The 23,900-nt window shown below is 43.3% G+C and overlaps 1 protein-coding gene across 8 annotated transcripts in view; it reads right to left on the reverse strand.

The window, feature by feature from the left end:
- The window catches only part of cabin1 (calcineurin binding protein 1), a 570,396-nt gene that overhangs the window by 486,141 nt on the left and 60,355 nt on the right, over positions 1-23,900 (reverse strand). For all 8 annotated transcript variants that reach the window (XM_069933017.1, XM_069933018.1, XM_069933016.1 and 5 more), the window contains exons 10-13: positions 16,215-16,351; positions 10,086-10,303; positions 7,612-7,690; positions 2,292-2,479 (exon numbers count right to left, since the gene is read on the reverse strand). In XM_069933017.1, coding sequence (XP_069789118.1) covers positions 2,292-2,479; positions 7,612-7,690; positions 10,086-10,303; positions 16,215-16,351 — 622 coding nt within the window. The remainder of the gene's footprint in view (positions 1-2,291; positions 2,480-7,611; positions 7,691-10,085; positions 10,304-16,214; positions 16,352-23,900) is intronic.

The following is a 23,900-nucleotide window of genomic DNA, read 5'->3' on the forward strand; positions in this document are numbered from 1 at the left end:
CATGCAGCCCCTGTTCAACCTCGTCAAGCTTGGCGACGAGACGCTCCAATCAATGCTAGATGTCACAGAAGCCTTCCACGCCATGAAAACAGCACTGGCAAAAGTCACGGTCCTGGCGCACCCACACTCTACCTTACCCCTAGCCCTTGCAACAGATGCATCAGACAGAGCAGTGGCCACAGTGCTGGAGCAATGGGTGGACGAGCACTGGAGCCACTTTGCTTTTTTCAGTAAGCACCTTTGAACGCCAGAGCTAAAATACAGCATGTTTGACCACAAACTGTTGGCCATGTACCTGGCGATACAGCATTTCCAGTATACGCTAGAGGGAAGGGTTTTCACTACCTACACGGACCACAAACCACTAATCTACACACTCGGCAAGGTCTCGGACTAGTGGTCGACAAGACAACAGCGGCAGTTCTCCTACATCTCAGAATATATCACAGACATTCGCCACGTTACAGGCAAGTCCAACGTGGTGGCCGACGCGCTGTCCAGACCCACAATCACTGCAACCTCAGGAGGGCTCGACGTTGCCCAGCTGGCCAAGGGCAAGACAGAGGATGTGGACATCCAGGCCTACTAGATGGCCATCACCAGCCTAAAGATCAGAGATTTCTGCCCCTCACTAGGAGGCCCATCCCTGCTGTGCGATGTCTCCACAGGTTTTCGATAAGATCCATGACCTATCCCACAGTCCGCCTGCTGTCCGACAAGTTCACGTGGCATGGCCTCCGCCAAGGCGTAACCCTGTGGGCCTGAACCTGCTTATACTGCCAGTGCGCCAAGATACATCGGCACACAAAAGCCCCACTCTAGACTTTCGAGCCAGCGCAACGCTGGTTCGAGCATATCCACATAGACATTATCGGCCCACTCCCCGTGAGCCAGGGAATGTGGCACTTGTTCATAATGATTGACCATTTTACCTGCTGGCCAGAGGCAATACGTATGCCGGCGTGCAATACAGAGATGTGTGCCAGGGCTTTCCTATCCACCTGGGTAATGCACTTCAGAGTCCCAACCCACATCATCTCAGACCGAAGGGCTCAGTTCATCTCCTCACTCTGGTCCAATCTGACTAAATTCTGCAGCAGTCAACCATGGCCTGGTTGAGCGTTTCCACCACCACCATCTGAAGGCCGTCTTGAAAGCACAGCTGCATAGCCCGAACTGGGGAGATGAGCTCTCATGGGTACTGCCAGACATTCACACAGCACTGAAACAGGAGCTGGCAGCCTCGTCGACAGAGCTGGTGTATGGTTTCCCACTCACCATTCCCAGGGCATCCATTTCAACCCATTCCCTCCCCCACCCTGGCCCACAGCCCAGCACCTAAGACGTCCTCCACAGGATGAGAGTAAAAGCAGGTAAACACCCCCTCCCCCGGCCACCGTCTCGGCACGGCACGCCACCCAGCCACGTCCCCATAGACCTGCAGTCCACCAATTATGTTTTCGTAAGGGGAGGTCTGCAAGGAACACTCCTACAGTGCCCATACAAAGGTACCACAGAGAGACGGTATCGTATTTACACTGAACATTAGCGTCCGATCGGACAGATTCACAGTGAACTGCCTCAAAGCTTTGCACTTGGACTCTGATCTGCCGGCTCCAGACCCCCAGGTCAGATGCAGAGGCTGACTGCCCATAGACTATAAGTTAAACTGCTCAGGGGGCGGCAGCGATTCCGGTGGTGGGATGTTGGTGGTGTGGCGGGCTGAGCTTTTTCCCCCACAGGCTCTGTGATTGATGAACAGTACCCTGCAACCTTTTGTTTCTTAATATAAAATTAGCAAATTATTCTGAAATATTTATACATATTTATTTTTATATTATATTTATCGCCTCAAACCGTGCATCTTGGCGCCTCACAGTTCGGCGGGCAGCAACCTCCTTTGAAGAAGACTGCAAAGCCCACCTCACCGACAAAAGGCAAAGGAGGAAAAACCCAACACCCAACCCCAACCCACCAATTTTCCCCTACAACCGCGTCTGCCTGTCCCGCATCGGACTTGTCAGCCACAAACGAGCCTGCAGCTGACATGGACTTTACCCCTCCATAAATCTTCGTCCGCGAAGCCAAGCCAAAGAAAGAAAGAAGAAAGAAAAAATATTTTTGTTATCTATCTATGATTACTACGTACTTTGTATTTATTATGTATGCACACCGTGGTCCAGAGAAACATGTTTTCATCTGGTTGTATTATATACAATGAGCTAAGAATCAGAAAGCTGGTACCATTGAACTCTCCTTATAAGCAGAGCTTCAACTCAGAAAATACTGACCTGCAATGCCATGAACCTGGCTTTCAACCAATACACTTGAACAACAAAAACCAGCCAGTCATTCTCAAACAGATCCCTCTGCGAGGAAGTGAAGGCAAGTTGAATCAGGTCCCCCAAATAATGGCTTCCTGGAAAATCAGGTCCCAGCTGAGCAGCCGTGCTGCTGGAAGCACATTTCCGAGGAGAAACTAGTGAGAAAACAAACACACTTTGAGATTTTATCCAAATAAGAATTGGTTCCTTGAGCACCATATGTAAACAAGAAATTATTCTGTAAAGTATCCAATTCCAATTGCCTGACTGGAACTGTATGGCTCACTTTAAATGAGACACGTCAGTGCTTTATATCTAGACAGGTTCTTCCTGCAGACTAGAAAGTCCAGGCACTGAAATCTATGATGCCGGTAAAAAGTGATCAGAACATTTACATTAACTATTTGGGCTTTGGACCAAAAATACAGTACTTGAAATTTGCAAATGTTGAAATTGTGAGAAGGGGAGATATCTAATAATGATGACTGCAGAAACATACAATAGAAAGTCAACATACTTACAAAACATGCAAATAATTGGCAAATTAAGGTCAATGCAGGTTGAGTCATACAGCATGGAGCAGGCCCTTTGCCCCAACTTAGCTACGTCAACCAAGCTGGCATTCTGGGCTTGCCCTCATTCACCTACATTTGGTCCATATTCTTTTAAGTTCATGTTCAAGTTTATTTATCATCCAAATGCACAAATACAACCCGACAAAACAGCATTCTCCAGTCCTTGATGCAAAACATGCAAACACACAACCAGAGATAACACTCATACAAACAAGCGATACATATGCAGAACAAATACACATATAAAAAATAAGTAATTATTGTTAAATAAATAGTATAGTCTGGGAGGGTCAACTTGAGCAGTTCATTTAGTCATTCAGTACTCTCACTGCCCATGGGGAGAAGTTGTTTATCAGCCTGGTGATCCTGGCTCTGATACTCCTATATCTCTTTCCAGACAGAAGTATCTGAAAGATGCTATGTGCAGGTGTTGTGAGTGAGGAAAAAGGTTTGGTGGGTCTCAAAGGCAAGGACTCTGGACACAGTTTTGTTAGGGAAGGATTATATTTACAGAAGGCAAGTGTGAGAAATAGTAACTGATGCAGCACACATACACATGCACAGTTTACAGCAGCCATGGGAAAGTAATAGTGGAGAATTAACAAACATGGGAAAAATGGCTTGGTTACAAAATACATTCTCTCACACACACACACACACACACACACACACACACACACACACACACACACACACACACACACACACACACACACACACACACAATGAACTGGTAGATACAATGATCAAGAAAAACTCACTACAATGGCCCACCATCCCTTGACTCAGTGCAGGTACAGCTCTTTGCTACAAGGGATACTAATTAAACACTTCCAATCCTTTTAAACAGTTCACATCTTACCAACAGTTTCTCCAGCACCCTTCCACATTTCTAGGCCTGGAGTGAAGCAGGGTGGTCCCAAGCCAGCAAAGAGGGAGAACAAAGAACACACAGCACTTTTGGAGGGTTCAGCCCCAGTTGTTAGCCAATGGCTCAGTTCCAGGATGGTTAATCCAATTAAAATAACTAATGGTCCAAGGCCAAGTACAGGCAGGGTGGAGAGTCCAATCCAGGTAATTTATATGGTACCAACAGCAAGGTGTGCATTAATGGGTGGAACCAAACCTTGATTGGCAGCTGGTGTGTCCTCTGACTAGGTAGGGGTCACATTAGGTGACAGAACTCCTCAAAAATTTTGTGCACCCTCTTGGACAACAATCCTGGTGGATCAAATCAATGGGCAACCACCCACCCTCATGTCAACTTTTCTTGCTTCAGTCTTCTCATAGTGCAATCGCTGTTGCACCTTCCTGACAAGTGAAATATGTGTCCAGGATAGGTCACTGGTTAAGTGAGTTCCAAGGAAATTTCTGCTCTCTATGTTCTCAACTACCAAGTTATTAATGTGTAGTGGAGGGTGGTCTCCTAATCCTTCCGAAGCCAACAATCATCTCCTTCGTCTTGTCCACTTTGAGACTCAGGTTGTTATTCTTCCACCATATTATGAGATTTTCTACTTCTTCTCTGTTGTGTGACTCATTGTTGTTACTGATTAGACCAATTACTGTTGTGCCATCTGCAAACTTGATGACTCCGTTGGAGGTGGATCTGGCATTGCAGTTGTGGGTCAGCAGCTTGAACAGGCTGCGCATGCAGCCCTGAGGGTGCACCAGTGCTCAACATGATGGTGCTTGATGTTTAATGCTTCCTATCCATGTATCAAATGTCTCTGAACACTAAAATTGTACCCTTTTTTCTAGCTTCCTCTGGCAGCTTGTTCCAAATACAGACCATCCTCCGAGTGGAAAGGTTGCCCCATCAGGGCTTTCTTAAATCTTTCCCTTCTCACCTTAAACCTATGCTTTCTCATTGTAGAATCATCTATGCTTGGGAAAAGACTGTGCATTCATTTTATCAACACCCCTCATATCTTCATAAACCTCAATTAGGTCACATTTCAGCCTCTCACACTCCAGGAAATGAAAACAGACCCCATCCTGTCACTGCCTGTAACTCAATTCATCCATTTCCAGCAAATGATAAATGTGAGGCAATGCATTTTAGATGGAAGAGAGACTCGATTCACTTCTTTGAGCACACCAGTCCAGGTGAGGCGGAGGAATTAATGGAGAGAGAATACCTGCACTAATTGCTAAAGGTGACACAAGTTAGCAAGGTTACAAAATAAAAAACACTAAATTAAATATTAGTATTTACACATTGAGGGACAAAAAGAAAAGAGGGGTTGTATACTGAACTGGTGTCAAACTTGGTTAGACTAATACTGGGGTATACATAGCATGAAACGACAGAGTTTCTTTTCTTGGTAAAATATAGCTGAGAGGGAATTCAAGGGAGGACTTTAAAAAAATGAAGTGTTTTGGAGCAGAGAGAATGTTTCTATAAGAAAGTCTGCAGATGCTGGGGTCGGGTGCAATGCACAAACATGCTGGAGAGGCACAGCAGGTCATGCAGCATCTAGGTGGCCAATTTTCCGGGCCTGAGCCCTTCGTCACGTATAGGTCACCCTTTACTTCCTATGGATGCTACGTGACCTGCTGAGTTTCTCCAGTACGTTTGTATATTGCAGAGAGAATGTTTCCCCTTGTAGTTTCCCCTTGTAGAGAAGAATATGAGGCCATCAATAGAACTCACATTTCTACAGCAGATTGGAACATATACACGTTTCCACAGTTAATGACCTAGCTTTGAAGTGTTATAACTAAAACAGGCAATTATGAGCAAGTTTTTTTGCATAGCTGCATATCAGAAGCATAGATAATGAAGACAGTTGCCAAAGGTTGCTGCAAGATCTTGATCAGCTGGACAGGTTGGCAGGGGACAACACAAATGTGAGGTGTTGCATTTTGGGAGGTCCAACGTGTGATGGTAGTGTCCTGAGGAGTCATGTAGAGCAGAAGGTTCTAGGAGTGGTACCTTGAAAGTGATGTCACAGGTAGTTAGAGTGGTCAAAAGGCTTTTTGGCACCTTGGCCTTCATCAGTCAGGCTACTGAGTTCAGAAGTTGGGAGGTCATGTTGCCAACATTGGTGAGGCCACATTTGGAGTATTGTGTTCAATTTAGGTCACCATGCTAGCAGAAAGATGTCAAGTTAGAAAGGGTGTATAGAAGATTTATTAAGATGTTGCCAGGTCTCAGGGCCTGAGCTATACAGGGAGGATGAGCTAATTAGGGCTTTATTCCTTGGAGTGCAGGAAGATGAGGGGTAATCTCAGAGATGTACAAAATCATGAGAGGAATAGATCAAGCAGATCCACTGATTCTTTTGCCCAGAGTAAAGGGATTGGTAACCAGAGGACATAGGTTTACAGTGAGGAGGGAGAAATTTAACAGGAACCTGAGGGGTAACTTAAAAATAAAACAGAGAATGGTGGGATGATTTAGGAAGGTATTATTGAAATACTTGTGTAAAAATTGGACAGATATATGGATAGAATGGGTTTAGAGAGATATGTAGCAGCTGGGATATTTTGATTAGCGTGGGCAAGTTGAGCCAAAGCGTCTATTTCCATGCTGTATAACGATGGCTCTAAGCAATCTTTATTCAATTTTCTCATTGCACACAGTTTTATTTGCTTGCCAAACTTTGGGCAGCAGTGATAAAGGAACTAACTTCACGTAAAAAGTGCGCATGTATCTCTAAATTGTTCATGATGGTTGTCCAAATGCATGAGGGATTATGTGAATGCAGGCGACACTGTAAATGTTAAAGCTGAATAAATGATTATCAACAACTGAAGAAAAGCTCTCAAGAAATAAGAAAACTGAGAAAATATGTCATAGTATCAATCTTGAGTTTATCCATACTGGAAAAGGTTGATGGGAATTTAGACTACACCAGTGAAAGTCGCTTAGATGATTGGATTGGGAAACATTTTTAGACCACAAGGTCTAGCCAGCTCAAGAGAAATAAGTATTCATGAAGACTAAATGCAGGAGAGTTGATCACTTGATAAACAAAAATACAACAAGAAAACATGATTATAAAATCAAACACATAATTTACAGAGGGAATGGCGAAAATGATCAGAGAAGCTGTTCGCGCAACATTACTACAGCACCAGTGACCCAAGTTCAAATCTAGCGCCACCTGGAAGGAGTTCGTACATTCTCCCCATGACTCGAGTGGGTTTCCTCCAGGTTCCTATTATGTTCCAAAGACGTTGGGGATTAAATGGTTATTTGGTCACATGGATGTATTTGGACAGCATGGGCTCGAGAGCCAGAAGGGCCTGTTACCATGCTGTCCCTCTGAATTTAATTTTTTAAAAAGGAAATCTATCGGGTCAGGTCCCACCTATCAGGCAGAAATAAACAATGATCAAATAGTACAACAGAAAATTTAAATTTAGATCTACAGCACGATAACAGGCCCTTTCAGCCAACAAGCCCACACTGCCCAATTACACCCAACTGACCTACATCCCCCTGTAAAGGGAGGGAGGAAACCGGAGCACCCGAAGGAAACCCACGCGGACACGGGGAAAACAGACAGCACCAGATTTGAACCCCAGTCACTGTTACTGTAACAGCTTTGTGCCAACCAAGCCACCGCTGGTTCCTGATGAATTAATGTCAAACAGTAAAAGCAGCAATGAAGCTCGTATTATAAATTGCAGGAAAATCCCTTTGACAATAATCCATTATTACTGTGAATTAAACCAAATCTTTGAAGTTAAATGCTTCATACCTGTGGTGCTTTTGGACTTGGTCAGAAGCCACTGATCGAGCTGCAGCTCCATACAAACCAGGCACATCACCATCATGTCCTGAAGACAAGCAGGAAAAATTAACTTTCCAAATGCAAAAGAAAGTGAAACCCAAAATGCATAGCAGAGTTAATTATTAAATAATGATGAAAATAAAGTCTCTGAAAATTGTCTTGCCCATCTCAGTTACACATTCAATTTGACTAAATGCTAAGCAGCCTCAACACGGTCATACAAGTATATTATTCCAAACGTTATCCTAATTTTAGTCTTTTTATTGAGCAATAACAGGTTTTGGAAAACATGTGTTTGAACTATATTGTTATTCATTGATGATATTCATAATCCATAATCTGTGATCATTGTTGAACCCTAATAAATTATCAAGAATGGATATACTTCTCACTATGATTGATTTGAATTAAAGAGCGTTTGAACAGTGGAGAATAACCATTTATGTGGAAATAATGCACTAAACTGTCGTTAAAAAGACCCTCAAGTAAATACTTTAAAATGAATGTAAATTTGCAAGACAGCACAGAAAAAGAGTGGTGGGAGAGCATAGAAGTGGCAGGGATTAGGGAGAGTTGGAGGAGTGCGAGTTCGTGGAGTTAAACAAGAAAGTCTACAGACAACACGACTGTAATTTAATACACAAGGGCTGGAGAAACTCAGCAGGTCAGGTAGCGTTCATAGGAAGCAAAGTTATTTAACCAACATTTCAAGCCTGAGCTCCTCATCAAGGTAGGAGTACGAATCAGGCAGGTGCCTGAATAAATGTAAAAGGCCGCTCTCTGAGTGGGAGAAGGTCCCTGGAATCATTAATCATCCTAATTAAAAGGTCCAATTACAGAGCCCCATGGGAACCTTCTCAGTTGCTTGTGTTGTGTGATTGGTGAACTAACAGCAAGGCTCATCAATTTTAAACTTCCATATTTTTTATCTATTTACTTTCCATGATTTTTTTGCTGATTGCTTGAATTCCAGATAACAGGGTTTTACTGTATTGAAGTAGCAGCAGCATTCGCTGAAACTGTTCATAAGCAGTTTCCAGAAGATGCCAGGAAAATAAAACAATAAATCATTAATGTTAAACAAGAAAATCTGCAGATGCTGGGTCATATGCAATACATACCATAAAAAAAGAACCTCAGCAGGCCACCCAGCATCTATAAGAAGTAAAGAGCAACTAATGTTTCGGGCCTGAGCCATTTGTTAAGTTATGAGCAAATGACACGCAGGCACCTGATTAAAAAGAAAGGGGGGAGGAGCAAAGGGTAACAGGCAAGAGATCATAGTTAGATAGAAGTGAGAGGATAGAACAGAAAAAAAGCCAATCAGTGATGGGGAGAGGATAGCTCTCTGAAAGGAGAATGAAGGGAGGGGCTGGAGCTGGAGGAAAGGAGACAGATAGTAAAAGAGAGAGAGACTCAGGAGAAGGGTTTAATGGAAATTGGAGGTCATTTGGTTGGAGAGGTCAGAGGCAGGAACAGGTGGGACGGTGTTCAGAGGCAGGCACAGGTGGGACGGTGTACAGAGGCAGGCACAGGTGGGACGGTGTTCAGAGGCAGGCACAGGTGGGACGGTGTTCAGAGGCAGGCACAGGTGGGACGGTGTTCAGAGGCAGGCACAGGTGGGACGGTGTTCAGAGGCAGGCACAGGTGGGACGGTGTTCAGAGGCAGGCACAGGTGGGACGGTGTTCAGAGGCAGGCACAGGTGGGATGGTGTTCAGAGGCAGGCACAGGTGGGACGGTGTTCAGAGGCAGGCACAGGTGGGACGGTGTTCAGAGGCAGGCACAGGTGGGACGGTGTTCAGAGGCAGGCACAGGTGGGTAGGTGGTCAGAGGCAGGCACGTGCAAGAAGATGATCATAAGCAGACACGCGCGAGAAGGTGGTCATAGGCAGGCACGCGAGAAGGTGATCATAGGCAGACACACGCAAGAAGGTGGTCACAGGCAGACACGCATGGGATCCATGGCCTCTTGCACTACCTAACCGAGAACACCACCACAAATTCCATCTGGGTACTCTCCAAACAAACAACACTAACATCAACTTCTTCAATTTCCATTAAACCTCTTCCCCAAATCTGATTCTTTCCCTATCCCTCGGTCTCCTTTCTTCCAACTTGCCAGTCCCTCCCTTTTCCTATCAGAGAGCTACCCTTCCCCCATCTCCTCAGCTTTTTTTCCTCTTCTACCCTCCCACCTGTATCTACCTATGACACTTGTTAGCCTGTGGTTCCTCCCCCTGCCCCTTCCTCCCATCTTTTTATTCAGGTGCCTGTCTGCCTTTTGCATATACCTTGACAAAGGTTACCCTTTACTTTCTATGGATGCTGTGTGACCTGCTGAGTTTTTCCAGCACTTTTGGGTATTGCAATAAATTGTTGATGGCAATATAGTACAAACAAAATTGAAAAGTATTTATGATTATTAGCCTCATAGCTGTACCTTGATGTGCTGGTTGCTGCACTCTCTCAGGATAGGATTAGGCAGACTGCTGCAGTGCTTTCTCCAACTGTTGTAGATTGAAAGTACAACCTCCGCCAATCTTGGTGGCCATTTTGCCAAGAACTTCTGACCAAGTACCTTTAAATATTTTAGCATCAGATCCAGTATCCCTCCATTCTTTAGATTGTTCAATAAGAACCTGTGAACATCTTGCTTTTCTGTTGGTTTAAAAAACTAGGATAACATACATTCTATAATGTACATTACATAAAGCCCATTTCATTCCATTACATTATTCACAGAAACATCAACATAAAATGCAAAATGTACACGAGGACAAAAGGAAATTCATCAGTCAAACAACTCTTATTCAAAGCCACTTTGAGACCTGGGGGCAAAGTTGGTACTTGCTGCAAAGTTTGAAAAACAAACAAAAAGGTTGCAAGCAAAATAAGTCGAAGAGGAAATGAAATTGAAGACTGGTCTGTATTTCCTTTCTCCTCTTGGGCACGAATAGTGGCTGACCTGTGGAGCCAAAAACCAAAGAGCAAGGAAAGGCCATAGAAGGGGCACAAACAGCAGTGGACACTTGCAGTGAGAAATTTCAGGTTACACAGTAATAACTGAGAGAGAACCAAAACTGATATTCCAGTTCAAAGAGTGATACGTTGTAAGGGGAGATAGCTGACTGGTACCTTCATTTTACTATTTTTATTCCCCAAATTAAAAATAAAGGCAGGTGCCTGAATAAATGTAAAAGGCAGCTCTCTGAGTGGGAGAAGGTCCCTGGAATCATTAATCATCCTAATTAAAAGGTCCAGTTACAGAGCCCCATGGGAACCTTCTCTGTTGCTATTTAACAAATCAGAGTCGCAGCAATACAAGAAGTGAATCCAACTGCAGCTTCAATCTTGATGAAGGGCTCAAACTGGAAACATCAACTAACCATCCCCCCACCCAGAGATGGAATACAAGGCGTTGTTCCTCCAAGTTGTGGGTGGCCTTGGTTTGGCAATAGACAAGGACACCCTTTACTTTTGATGGATGCTGGATGTCCTGCTGAGTTTCTCCAACAAATATGTGTATCGCAGAATGAGAACCTATTTTCTCATCAGGATGTTGCCTGGTACTGTCGCGGAGAATTTACACAGACTAAAGGCATTGCCTCTCAACACATGGAGTGCTCACAATAAGAAAGATAATTTAACCATGCAAAGAGCAGAAAACAAGTGCAATTTAGCCCTTTGTAAAAACACAAAGCTGGAGAAACTCAACACGTCAAGCATTGCCCTTTATATAGCAAAGGTAAAAAATACATAACCAACATTTTGGGCGAGAGCCCTTCATCAACTTGGCCCTATGAAGAATAAGGATGGGAACTGAAAAGCCAGGGATATTTAATATTTAGGAAAGACAGGCAGAAGAAAGGAGGCAGAGAAGCACTGTTTATCAAAGAGGGTATCAGTACAACTGTGACAAAGGACATTTGCTCAGAGAAACCCAATATGGAATCTCAAGAATTACCAACGTTGATCCTCTTTCCCCCCTCAGTGGTGCTGATATTGGGAATAGTGTTATTCATGAAGAGTACAGCTATAATAATGGGTGAATATCATCTACATACAGTATAGATTGGGCAAGACAAATTCATAATAATATTCTAAAGGAGGAATTTCTGAAGTGCACCCATGACATTTTAAGATCAAAGAGTTCAGGAGTTAACCTGAGAAAAGACAACCCTAAACAGAATATTGTGCAATGAGAAAAAATATCAATTAACAATTTTGTGGTCTGGGTCCCAAAACATGAATTCTTAATTAACATGGAGAGTGAGAGAATTTGAAGGGAATGTCATTTAAAGGATTGATTGTGGGAACTGTTAAAAAGTGCTGGACAAATTACAAAATGTGTTCACTCCTCTCTGGCATAAAAATGAAACAAGAAAGGTAGCTCATTTATGGCTTACAAAAGAAATAGCAAATCAGAGGAGAAATAAAAAATGGCCAGAAGGAGCAGTGGGGACAAAGGATTGGGAGCAGTTTAGTATTCAGTGAGAATAGGATGCAAAGAATGTAAAAACAGATGGTAAAAGTTTCTATAAACATGAGAGGGAGGGAAAAAAAGCTGAGTAAAAACTTAGTGGTTCCTTACAGCCTGAAACAATAACAGTGTGAAATTCCATTTGTCACTCTTTGGCCCACCTACTCAACTGTTACAAACTTTGATATCCTTTCTCACTGTCTACTACACCCACTTTGGTGTCATCAGAAAAGTTACTAATCAAGTTATTGCTATGCAATACAAATCATTAATATTGATGACAAACAGCAGTGGACACAGTACTGACCCCTGCGACACAACTCTGGACACAGGCCTCAAATCAGAAAAACATCCCTCCACTACAGATTGTACTTTTCTTATCTGGTCCTCTGTGGTCTGGAAACTCCCATGGTCCAGCACGTTTGAATCTGCCGCCATTAGTACAAACTCCTTAAAGACAGCACAGACTCGAACCCCAGTCGTTGTAAATGTGTTGTGCTAACTGCTTCACTAACTGTGCCTCCCCACATTATTATTTCCTATTTTAAGCTTTGTTCTACCTTTGATATGTTTACATGAGGGTTCCATTAGGAGTAAATTTCTGTTTTACGTCATTTTCTGTGCTCAGCAATGGCAAGGTCCCAACGTCATCAGATTAAAGAGGTACAACTTGTACAACCATCTGCCTCCGTACTTCAGTCTTGAATCCAAACAGACCAGCTCACCTTGGATTCCATGCAAGTTATTCTTCCAGACTAACCAGCCATGCAGAATCTTATCAAAGGCCTTGCCTGACCATGCTCTCATTATGTTTCACCCTCTGGAAACACATTGGCTCTGAGCTCTCATTATTTGAATCCAATCAATAGATAAGTAAAGTTACACAAATTTCTAAGAATTGGCATCTTCAAATACACATTATTGGTGGCATTCTGAGAATTGAGTCTGTTTCAAGGAACCTTCCAAAATTCCGAACTCCTGATCAAATGAAGTAATAGCAACAAGCTATTTGTCATGACAAAAGATCAAGCTGCAGCATAACTTGCACTTGTATAACAAATGTAAAATATCCAGAATAAATAAAATTTAGCACCAAGCCACTCAGGGAGCTATTAGGATTGGTAGCCTCAAGCTTGGTCAAAAAGGTAGGTTTTACATGGATGAATATCAGGCTGATAAAAATGAGATAATACTATTAACAAATTTTGAATATGAAAGATACCAAAAAGGAATTAAATTTAAATGGAAGACAGATGGAATAAAATATCTTTGAACAGCAATTGACAATAACTTGTAAAATCTGTATAAACTAAATTAAGTTGCTCTTCTTGCGAAGATAGAAAGAGACCGACAGAAATGGAGGGACTTACCGATTACTTTGGTGGGAAGGGTTAACTGTGTCAAAATGAAAGTGATGCCAAGACTGCAATACCTTTTTCCAAAAGCTGCCTATTCCAGTACCCAAACACTTTTTTAAGCTAATAAACAACCATATTAGTCAGTTCCCATGGAATAATAAGGTACCAAGAATTGCACTGGAAAAACTGACATAGGACGATGGGCTGGGAGGACTTAGATTCCAGATTTTTAAAAATACTACCTAGTTGCATAGGCTAGATTTCTCACAGCCTTCTTTGTGGAAGACAGCCCCCACTCTTGGATTCAGATGGGAATGTACTCAATGGGTGAGGAGGAAGTAAAGGACTTTATCTATAAATGGAGTTTCAAATCACTAAAGAAAAAGATGGATAACCCTATTCTGATACATATAATTAGAACATGGGAAATTAATGAATGTATAGGAAAAAAGTAGGGATACAATAAAAGCATCATTGTGTAAAAATGTTATTGCTTATGAACATGGGCAATAGAATATTAAATTTGTGTTATGACAAAGGAATAAGATATATTATGGACAGTTACATGGAAGGAATTCTTAGTCCTTTGAACAATTAAAACACAAATACGGAGTGGCCAATGGGACCACCTTCTGTTTTCTCCAGCTAAGATCGTTCTTACGAGAAATATGAGGACCAATGTTAACCCCACCTGAAATTAGTGAAACTGAACAAACGGTTTGGATGGGGAATACATCCAAATTTATAACAAAAATGTACCATGCTCTCCAGAGCGAAAGTGCAAAACCAGGGTTGCAGAGGTCAAGGAAAAGATGGGAGTCGCACCTTAGGTGTGGTGATTTCAGAAAGAGGATAGTCATATTGGTGTAAGGACAACATGACATCAATTATAAATGCAAGATATGGACTGGTTCAGTATAATATTTTACACCAATTATATCTTACCCCACAAAAGTTACACAGATCAAAAGCTGAAATTTCAGAGATATGTTTTAGATGTAGGACTGAGACAGGAACTTTTCTACCTGCCATGTGGTCATGCATAAAAGTGAGGCCATTTTGGCAAGAAATCGCAGAAAAATTAACCAGGATAACATGTGGCCTTCACGGAGCTATATCTATTAGGTAATTTCATGGAAATAAATGACAAATTGACTAAATATTAAATCTCATTTATAAAAATAGCACTGGCAGTAGCAAAAAAAATGTATCGCGATCACTTGGAAGCCCAACTCCCCTCTACTTCTAGAATGATGGACTATGGAAAAAAAAATCACATAGCTTAAAGAATAAATATGAAAATTTTGTAAAGGTCTGGCAGCCATACCTGGACTACATAGGGGCCCAGATACAGTATAAAAAGGAAAAAGAGTATAAAAGTAACTATTATGGATGCAAAAACACAGTTTCCCCAAGTGTACTCTATATACTTAAAATATATGCAAGCTCTGACGGTGAACGGATCTGTATGTTTGGAGGGGGAGGGAGGGAGAGGACGGTTTTGTTTTTGTTTGTTGTGTTTGTGAGAAAAAGTTTAAGATATTGTATATTTAAAATGTTACTATGTACATTCCCCCCCCCCCAAATAAATAAATAAATGGAATTTTAAAGAAAAAGGTTGGCTTTACAAGGTGTCTTAAAGGAAGAAATAAAATAGGGAGGCAGAGACGATTAAGGAGGAAAATCCAAAGTTTAGATTCAAAGAAACTGTAGTTGCAGATGTCAATGGTGAAGAAATTAATTTCAAATATGATCAAAAGGCCAAACTTGAGGCAGGATAAATGTCAGAGGGTTAAGGGTCTGTCAGAAAATAGAGAGGCAAAGATGATCAAGGCGATGGCTTGATTTGAAACTCGGCTGAATTTTTTTTAAAACTAAGCTGTTGCCTAGCTATGTCAACATATGATGGCTAAAACAGAGCCAGTGGGGAGGGGGGTGGGGGAGAAAGAAAAACACACGCTACAGATACTAGAATTACAGGAGGAACTCAGGAGGTCAGACAGCATCCACAGATCAGTCAGGTTAGGACCTTTTATCAAGTACAAGATAAAATAGGAAAAATTACATACACAAGGGGATAAAAGAATCGGGGTGGTGGGGAAGAAGAGGTGACAGATCATAGGACGGGAAATGGAGAGGCAGGTTGAGAGAGAAATCATTGGGTTGAAGGAGGGAAGAGAAAAGAAGTCTCTGAGACAGAAAAAAAAATATAGGTGCTGGTAAAGAAGATATGGAAACAATGGTGGTAGAAAACTTCATTGTTTATGCCGTTAGATTTAAGGCTGTCTAGGAAGAATGTGAGGTGTTCTCAGGTTTGGCTCACCCAGATGTATATTGAAGAAATACAGATATTACTTTTTCCATCATAAAAATATCAGAAATAATTTTAAGATCTGGGCTATTTTTTTTGTGAAAATTTGCTGCATTAATTGGAGAATGGTGAAGAATTGAAAAAAAACTGGGAAATGGATGCTGTAGTTTCATTACCAAAATATGTGGGTTATATAGCTAGGAAGTTTCCCCAGAGGAACAGGTGACTTAAAGAATCTGAGAGGAATTGATGAGAATATAAGGACCATAAAAAATTGAATTCACATGGAATGAGTGAATATGAGTGGTTGATAGACAGTGCAAGCCAGAGGATATTAGGGTGCTGAGACAAAAAGTGATCAACAGTGATTATGCAGAAAACTGGAAAGTTCCCTGATGAAACCTTGAGATGAAAACCTACCAAATTCCATGAAAGATGAAGGATCAAATTGCATTCTATAAGGGCCCATTAGTTGTTGACTTTCCTTTTTCAGTTCTGTCTGTACTTCAAAGGTGCTAAAAGCATCTTCTTCATCGTCCAATTCAACCCTCTTCAGCCTAGTAGGAGAAAAGAAGTCAGCATGAAAAGTCTGTCTTACTATAGAAGTAGTACTGTAGGCAAAAGCTGGAATGTGAGGAGTTGATTGACTGCTTGAGCTTAACCCCATTCAGTAAGATTGTGGTAGATCAGATCTTGGTCTCAACACAAATTGTGCCACTCTCCACAGAATCACAACTCCCCTTGTAATTCAATTGTCTGCCAATCTCCACTTTGAATTGATTACCTTGCCCTTTAGAGGAGAAGCTAAATTTACATGACACAAGTGTTTAAAGCAAGACAATCCCAAAGTGTTGAGGAATATGTCAATTAAAAAGGGTCACGAGTACAAGTTGAAGGAGGAAGATCCTGGTGAAATGCACAAAAACATTCATTCATACATCGCGCATTTGAAAAAGTAGCTGAGTGGAATGATAGGAGTGAGAAGCTCAGAGGATAAATAACTCGTGTCTTATAAATCTGATAGAGTTTCCTTTAAGGAAATGTATGTGGAAATTGAAGCAAGATGTGTGGTAGACATGCTTTAAATGGACTTAAGTAAAGCTACTGACAAAGTCTCAGATGCTAGGCTAGTCCAAAAGGTTGAGACACAAGGGATACCAGATGAAATGACAAATAGGACCTAAATAGAGAAAAAGTGAATAGGGAAGCTGGAGGGACTCAGCAAGCCAGGCAGCATCCATGGGCTGATATGGTCAGTCAACAATTTGGGTCAACTCAAAGGGTACAACAATCTACCAGAATTAGTCCTGGGACCTTTGTTGTTTATATATATATATATATATATATATCTATAGATATATATAGATATATATATAGATATATATCTATAGATATATATATATATATATATATCTATATATATCTATAGATATATATATATAGATATATATATATATATATATAGATATATATATATATATATATATATATATACATATATATATATATATATCTATATATATCTATATAGATATATAGATATATATATACATATATATATGTGCCATCGGGCACACAAAACTCAAAACGGTCAACCAGTTTACCTATCTCGGCTGCACCATTTCATCAGATGCAAGGATCGACAACAAGATACACAACAGACTCGCCAAGGCAAATAGCACCTTTGGAAGACTACACAAAAGAGTCTGGAAAAACAACCAACTGAAAAACCTCACAAAGATAAGCGTATACAGAGCCGTTGTCATACCCACACTCCTGTTCGGCTCTGAATCATGGGTCCTCTACCGGCATCACCTACGGCTCCTAGAACGCTTCCACCAGCATTGTCTCCGCTCCATCCTCAACATTCATTGGAGCGACTTCATCCCTAACATCGAAGTACTCGAGATGGCAGAGGCCGACAGCATCGAGTCCACGCTGCTGAAGATCCAGTTGCGCTGGGTGGGTCATGTCTCCAGAATGGAGGACCATCGCCTTCCCAAGATCGTGTTATATGGCGAGCTCTCCACTGGCCACCGTGACAAAGGTGCACCAAAGAAGAGGTACAAGGACTGCCTAAAGAAATCTCTTGGTGCCTGCCACATTGACCACCGCCAGTGGGCTGATATCGCCTCAAACCGTGCATCTTGGCGCCTCACAGTTTGGCGGGCAGCAACCACCTTTGAAGAAGACCACAGAGCCCACCTCACTGACAAAAGACAAAGGAGGAAAAACCCAACACCCAACCCCAACCCACCAATTTTCCCCTGCAACCGCTGCAACCGTGTCTGCCTGTCCCGCATCAGACTTGTCAGCCACAATCGAGCCAGCAGCTGACGTGGACTTTTACCCCCTCCATAAATCTTTGTCCGCGAAGCCAAGCCAAAGAAAATATATATATATAGACACACACACACACACACACACACACACACACACATATATACACACACACACACACATATATACACACACACACACATATACACACACACACATATATATACACACACACACATATATACACACACACACACATATATACACACACACACACACACATATATATACACACACACACACACATATATATACACACACACATACACACACACACATACACACATATACACACACATACACACACACACACATACACACACACACACATATATTATACACACATACATATATATATATATATATATATATATATATATATAAATTAATAAAAAAGAGCAGGGATGTGATTTTGAGGCTTTCTCAGGCATTGGTGAGACCTCACTTGGAGTACTGTGAGCAGTTTTGGGTTCCTCATTTCAGAAAGGATGTGCTGACATGGGAGAGGGTTCAGAGGAGGTTCACAAGGAAGTTTCCAGAAAAGAAACCATTATCATATGAGAAGTGTTTGACAGCTTTTGGCCTGTATTCATTGGAATTTAGGAGAATGAGGACAGAATAGATGATGAAAGGTTATTTCCCATGGTGGGAGAGTCTTGGACAAGACAGCACAACTTCAGGCTTAGAACAGAGATGCAGAGGAATTTCTTCAGTCAGAGGGTGCAAATCTGTAGAATTTGTTGCCACAGGCAGTTGAGGAGGCCAAATCATTGAGTGTATTTAAGGCAGAGATTAATAGGTTCTTGATTAGCCAGGCCATCAAAGGATAATGAGAAGGATGGGCAGTGGGGCTAAGGGAGAAAAGGGACCTGCTTATTATTAAATGGTGGGGCAGACTCAATGAACTGAATAGCCTATTTCTGTTCCTGTGTGTTATGGTTGTCCTTAATGACCTTTATGAGAATATAGATTGGCAATTTTGTAGACAAAATGGAATTGGAAGAGCTGTAGATAGCATAAAGTTAACTAAAGATACAGTGGGATATTGCTAGGATGGAAAGATGAGCAGAGGGGCAACAGACAAAATTTAATCTAAACATGCCACAATACATTTTAAGAAGTCAAAAGTAGTCAGACACACAGATTAATTGAGGGGTCCTTTGGACAAGATGAACAGAGGGGCCTACAGGTGCATGCAGTTAGAAAGTGGTGGCACAGATGAATAGGGTAGTGAAGAAGGCACTTGGTAGATTGAGACATTGAGTTGGAACATCATAACGCAGCTTCACAAAACATTGGTAAGATAATTTTTGAAGTATTGTGGACAGTTCTAGTTGCCATGCTATTAGAACGATATAGTAGCAATAGTAAAAGTGCAAAGAGATCTTCAGGTCTTGTCTGAAATAGAGAGTGGTTGTTATAAAATGCAATTGGATAGGGTGCATGCATTCTCATGGAACATTGATAAACTAATCCAGCAATGACAACTGGAGAATCTAAAATCAGATAAGTAAATCTGGAATAAACAGCTAGTTTCAGTATTGATGACTGCAAAATTACTGGATTGTTGTTTTAAACAAAATCCAATTCTCACTTTCAAAAAATTAGTTATCCATGAGTGAGAAAGAGGGTATGAAATCTTGCTGAGAAACAGGTGATAACAATTTGATCAAATTGTGGCAGCTCACCCACACAACAGGCAAACTGGCTCACAAAGTCACGGGCAAGTCCATGGCAGATCTGATTGTGAGAGGTTTGAGTGCGGGGCAAGCCCACAGCCTAGTGGCAGACATCATAAAAGTCCCAGGAGTTGCAAGCATCATCAGGTTCCAAGGAATTTAAATACGTGCAAGAGTTCTATTAAAGTCAGTTGGTTCAACTCACTTTTGACTCACTGCACGCCTTGTGCACCCACATTGGTGACCCTGATGGTCCAAACGGCATTTGGACCTAACAATGACCGACCCAAGCACTCAAAATGCAGTTTCACTGAAACTGCTGGCTTTCTGGACCTCACAGCCACAGGTCTGGTTTGAACAGGCTGAAGCCCAATTCCACGTCAGTTAAATCATCTCGGACACCACAAAGTACAACTATGTGGTCTGTTCACTAGACCAGGAAACAGCAAGGCCACATCATCAACTTCCTACACCAGCCAATGGTTGTGGGCGGATAGGTATGAAACAATCAAGGCACTCCTGATCTGTACTTTTGGCTTTTCCCTCCGTAAGTGTGCAGCGCGGTTGCTCCACATGGATGGCCTAGGCGACTGCACATTATCAGACAATGAAAGAGATATTGCCACGAGCAGACCCATAAGCCATGTTTGCTGTTTGAACAGATATCTTTCTTGAGCAGATGCCAGAAGATGTCCGCCTCCTCATCACTGACAATTTCAGAGACCCACGCAAAGTAGTGGCCCATGCAAATATCCTGTGTCACACCAAGCAGCATGGCGGGGCCTCCATTGACCAAGTTGCTGCATCACGCCCTAAGGGCTGGGTCTTCCCCACGCCACCAACCAGCAGAGAGCAACCCCAATTCAGATCATTGGGGTTGAGGAGCTAACCATTGCCGCCCACCCTGTTCTTTTCCAGGAAATGACAGGGCTGGCCGTTGCTAATGGCTATGGTGGCTGGCCACCATGATAGCTTTCTTTACTTATGGGACCAACACTTCAAGCGAAAGTTCCTCGTATACACAGGGGCAGAGGGCACATGGGCATCTTGCCCCCCTCAAGCCATGACACCCACGCCTTGACAGTCAAGACCAGTGCTCACCACTGCCAACAACAGCAGTATTCACACATATGGCATGTGAACCATCCCACTACAGTTCAGTTCCAGCCATTTCCCCTAGTCATTTATGCTGGCAGCAGTGTTGCAGCCTTTATTGGGTGCAGATTTCCTCCTGCCTCCTCGTGGACCTCAAGGAACGACACCTAGTGAATGCCAAGACCTTCCAGACCTTATCGCTTGGTGAAGCTAAGTAACACCTGGACTCTATGACTTTGTCAGATAACAAATTTGCCAGACCATTATTATACCACAGTTATCCACCGACACCCCTAAGCATACACGCCCAGGCATGCAGGCTCCCACCCAACAAACTCCACCTCGCCAAGGAGGAATTCAAGAAATGGAGGAGATGGGGAACGTCCGGCACTCAGACAGCCCATGGGCCTCTCCGCTACACGTGGTGCCCAAGACAGCCAGAGGCCATGTGGGGACTACAGAAGTATCAACAATGCCACCATAACCAACTGCTACCTAGTGCCCCACATTCAGGATTTTATGGCCAATTTGCATGAGATACATATCTTTTCCATCGTCGACCTGGTCCGCGGATATCACCAGATTCCCATCCACCCCAGTGATTACCCCAAGATGGCCCTTATCACCCCATTTGGCCTATTTGAGTTCCTACAGATGCTTTTCAGACTCAAGAATGCAGCACAGACATTCCAGCGGCTCACAGACTCAGTGGGGTGTGGCTTGGATTTCATCTTCATCTACCTAGATGATATCCTGATCGCCAGCCACTTGATGTTCCTGCGTTAACTCTGCCATCACATGAGTGAATACAGCCTGGCTGTCAACCCCACAAAGTGCCAGTTCAGACTGTCAGCCATCGATTTCCTTGGGCACTGCATCAACCGGCATGGAGCGGTTCCCTTGCTGACGAAAGTCCAGGCCATTCCCCAGTATGCCATGTCAAGGGCCTGCAGGAGTTCATGGGCATGATCAACTTTGACCACCAATTCCTACCATCAGCGGCCTGAATCATGCAACCCCTGTTCGGCCTGATCTCCAGCAAGGCCAAGAAAATCACCCAGGACACGGAGTCAGTAGCGGCATTCGAGCAGACCAAGGGTACCCTTGCAAACACCACCCTCCTGGTACACCAGTGGGTGGATGTGCCCACAGCCCTCACGGTTGATGCTTCCAACTCAGCAGTCGGCAGCGTGCTGGAACAACTAATTGAGGATCAATAGAAACCACTCACATTCCACAGAGAACTGCTCGCCCTCTACCTCGCCATCTGGCACTTCCTGTATTTCTTGGAGGGACGGGAGTTCAGAGTCTTCACAGACCACAAACCCCTCACCTTTGCATTCGCCAAAGTGTCAGATCCATGGTCAGCACAGCAGCAATGCCATCTATCATGCCTCTCAAGAGTATACCACCACCATCAAACACATCTCTGGGAAAAACCACACCTCCATCCACTCGGTGCATTCTCTGTCCCCAGGGGTTGCACTACGCAGTGCTCGCCGAGGCACAACAGCTAAACAAAGAAATGCCAGTCTACTGCACTGCAATCTCGGGCCTGCAACTTGAGGACATCCCCATCAGCCCAACAAGCAGCAATCTCCTCTGTGACATGTCCACCGGCCAACCCTGGCCCATCATTCCAGCCACTTGGAGCATCGCATTTTTGACACACTACAGTCCAACTGATGGCAGATAGATTTGCTTGGCACAGCCTACGCAAGCAGGTCAGGTATTGGGCCAGGACGTGCATACACTGCCAGACCTCCAAAGTCCAAAGGCACATGAAAGCCCCCCTTCAATCCTTCCAGCTGATGCACAGGATGTTTGAGCAAGTGAACATGTGAACATCGTCGGTCTGCTGCTTGTCTCCTGGGGAGCATGATACCAGTTCTCCATGATCGACAGGTTCACCAGGTGGCCGCCAGAAGCCGTACCTGCTCACCGACACATCGAAAGAGTTCTGCGCCAGAGCCCTCTTTGAAAACTGGGTTTGTACATTTCAGCCTACTTGCCAACATCACCTCAGACCGGGTTGGGGGGCGGGGGGGTGCAGGGTGGTGCAGTTCACATCCAGCCTATGGTCAACCCTAGAACAGCGACTTGTGGCCCAGCTGCACCACACCATAGCCTATCATCTGCAGTCCAACAGCCTGGTAGTGCATTTCCATTGGCATCTGAAGTCAGCCTTGATGGCGTGTCTCCAAGGCCCAGATTGGGTGCTTCTTGGCATTGACACAGCTCCCAAAGACTTAGCCATGTCTTCAGCAGAGTTAGTATATCACGCTCCACTGACAGTTCCAGGTGAGTTTGTGCCAGTGACCTGTGGCACAGAGGAAACACTCATGGCTTTGTTCATAAGAATCTGAGAGAAGGAAGGAACACTAGTTCCTGTCCCAACCTCGTGCTATGGCCCAACTCCTTCCTTTGTCCCTAAGAACCTCCAGAACTGTGACTATGTCTTCATCCACAAAGTGATGTACCGTACAAAAGCTCGTACAAGGTGGTGCATCAGATTGGAACCACCTGTGACCTTGATGTGAATGGCCATGAGGAGATCTTCACTACTGACTGCCTCAAGCCAGTGTACCTAGACCTGGAACACCCTGTGACGAGGCCATTCCCACATATCAATGAGGTTGGCCACCCAAACGAACAAGAGATGTTGGCCATTGACTTCACACCTCATAATGCCAGTTGGGGGGGGGGGGGGGGGGGGGGGGGGGAGGATCATGTGGTGGCTCACCCATGCAAACAGGTGAACCCACTCATGGAATCACGGGAAAGTCCATGGCAGATCTGACTGTGAGAGCTCTGAATGCAGGGCAAACCCACAGCCTAGCGGCTGACGTCATAAACTTCACAGGAGTTGCAAGCGTCGTCGGGTTCCAAGGGAATTAAGCGCATGCGAGAGTTCTATTAAAGTCCATTGGTTCAACTCACTTTCAACTCTGCATGGTTCTTTCACTCGCTCTACAAAATTTAAATTTGGGCA

This window comes from Narcine bancroftii, chromosome 4, assembly GCF_036971445.1.
Source record: "Narcine bancroftii isolate sNarBan1 chromosome 4, sNarBan1.hap1, whole genome shotgun sequence".
In the NCBI taxonomy this organism is placed as follows: Eukaryota; Metazoa; Chordata; class Chondrichthyes; order Torpediniformes; family Narcinidae; genus Narcine; species Narcine bancroftii.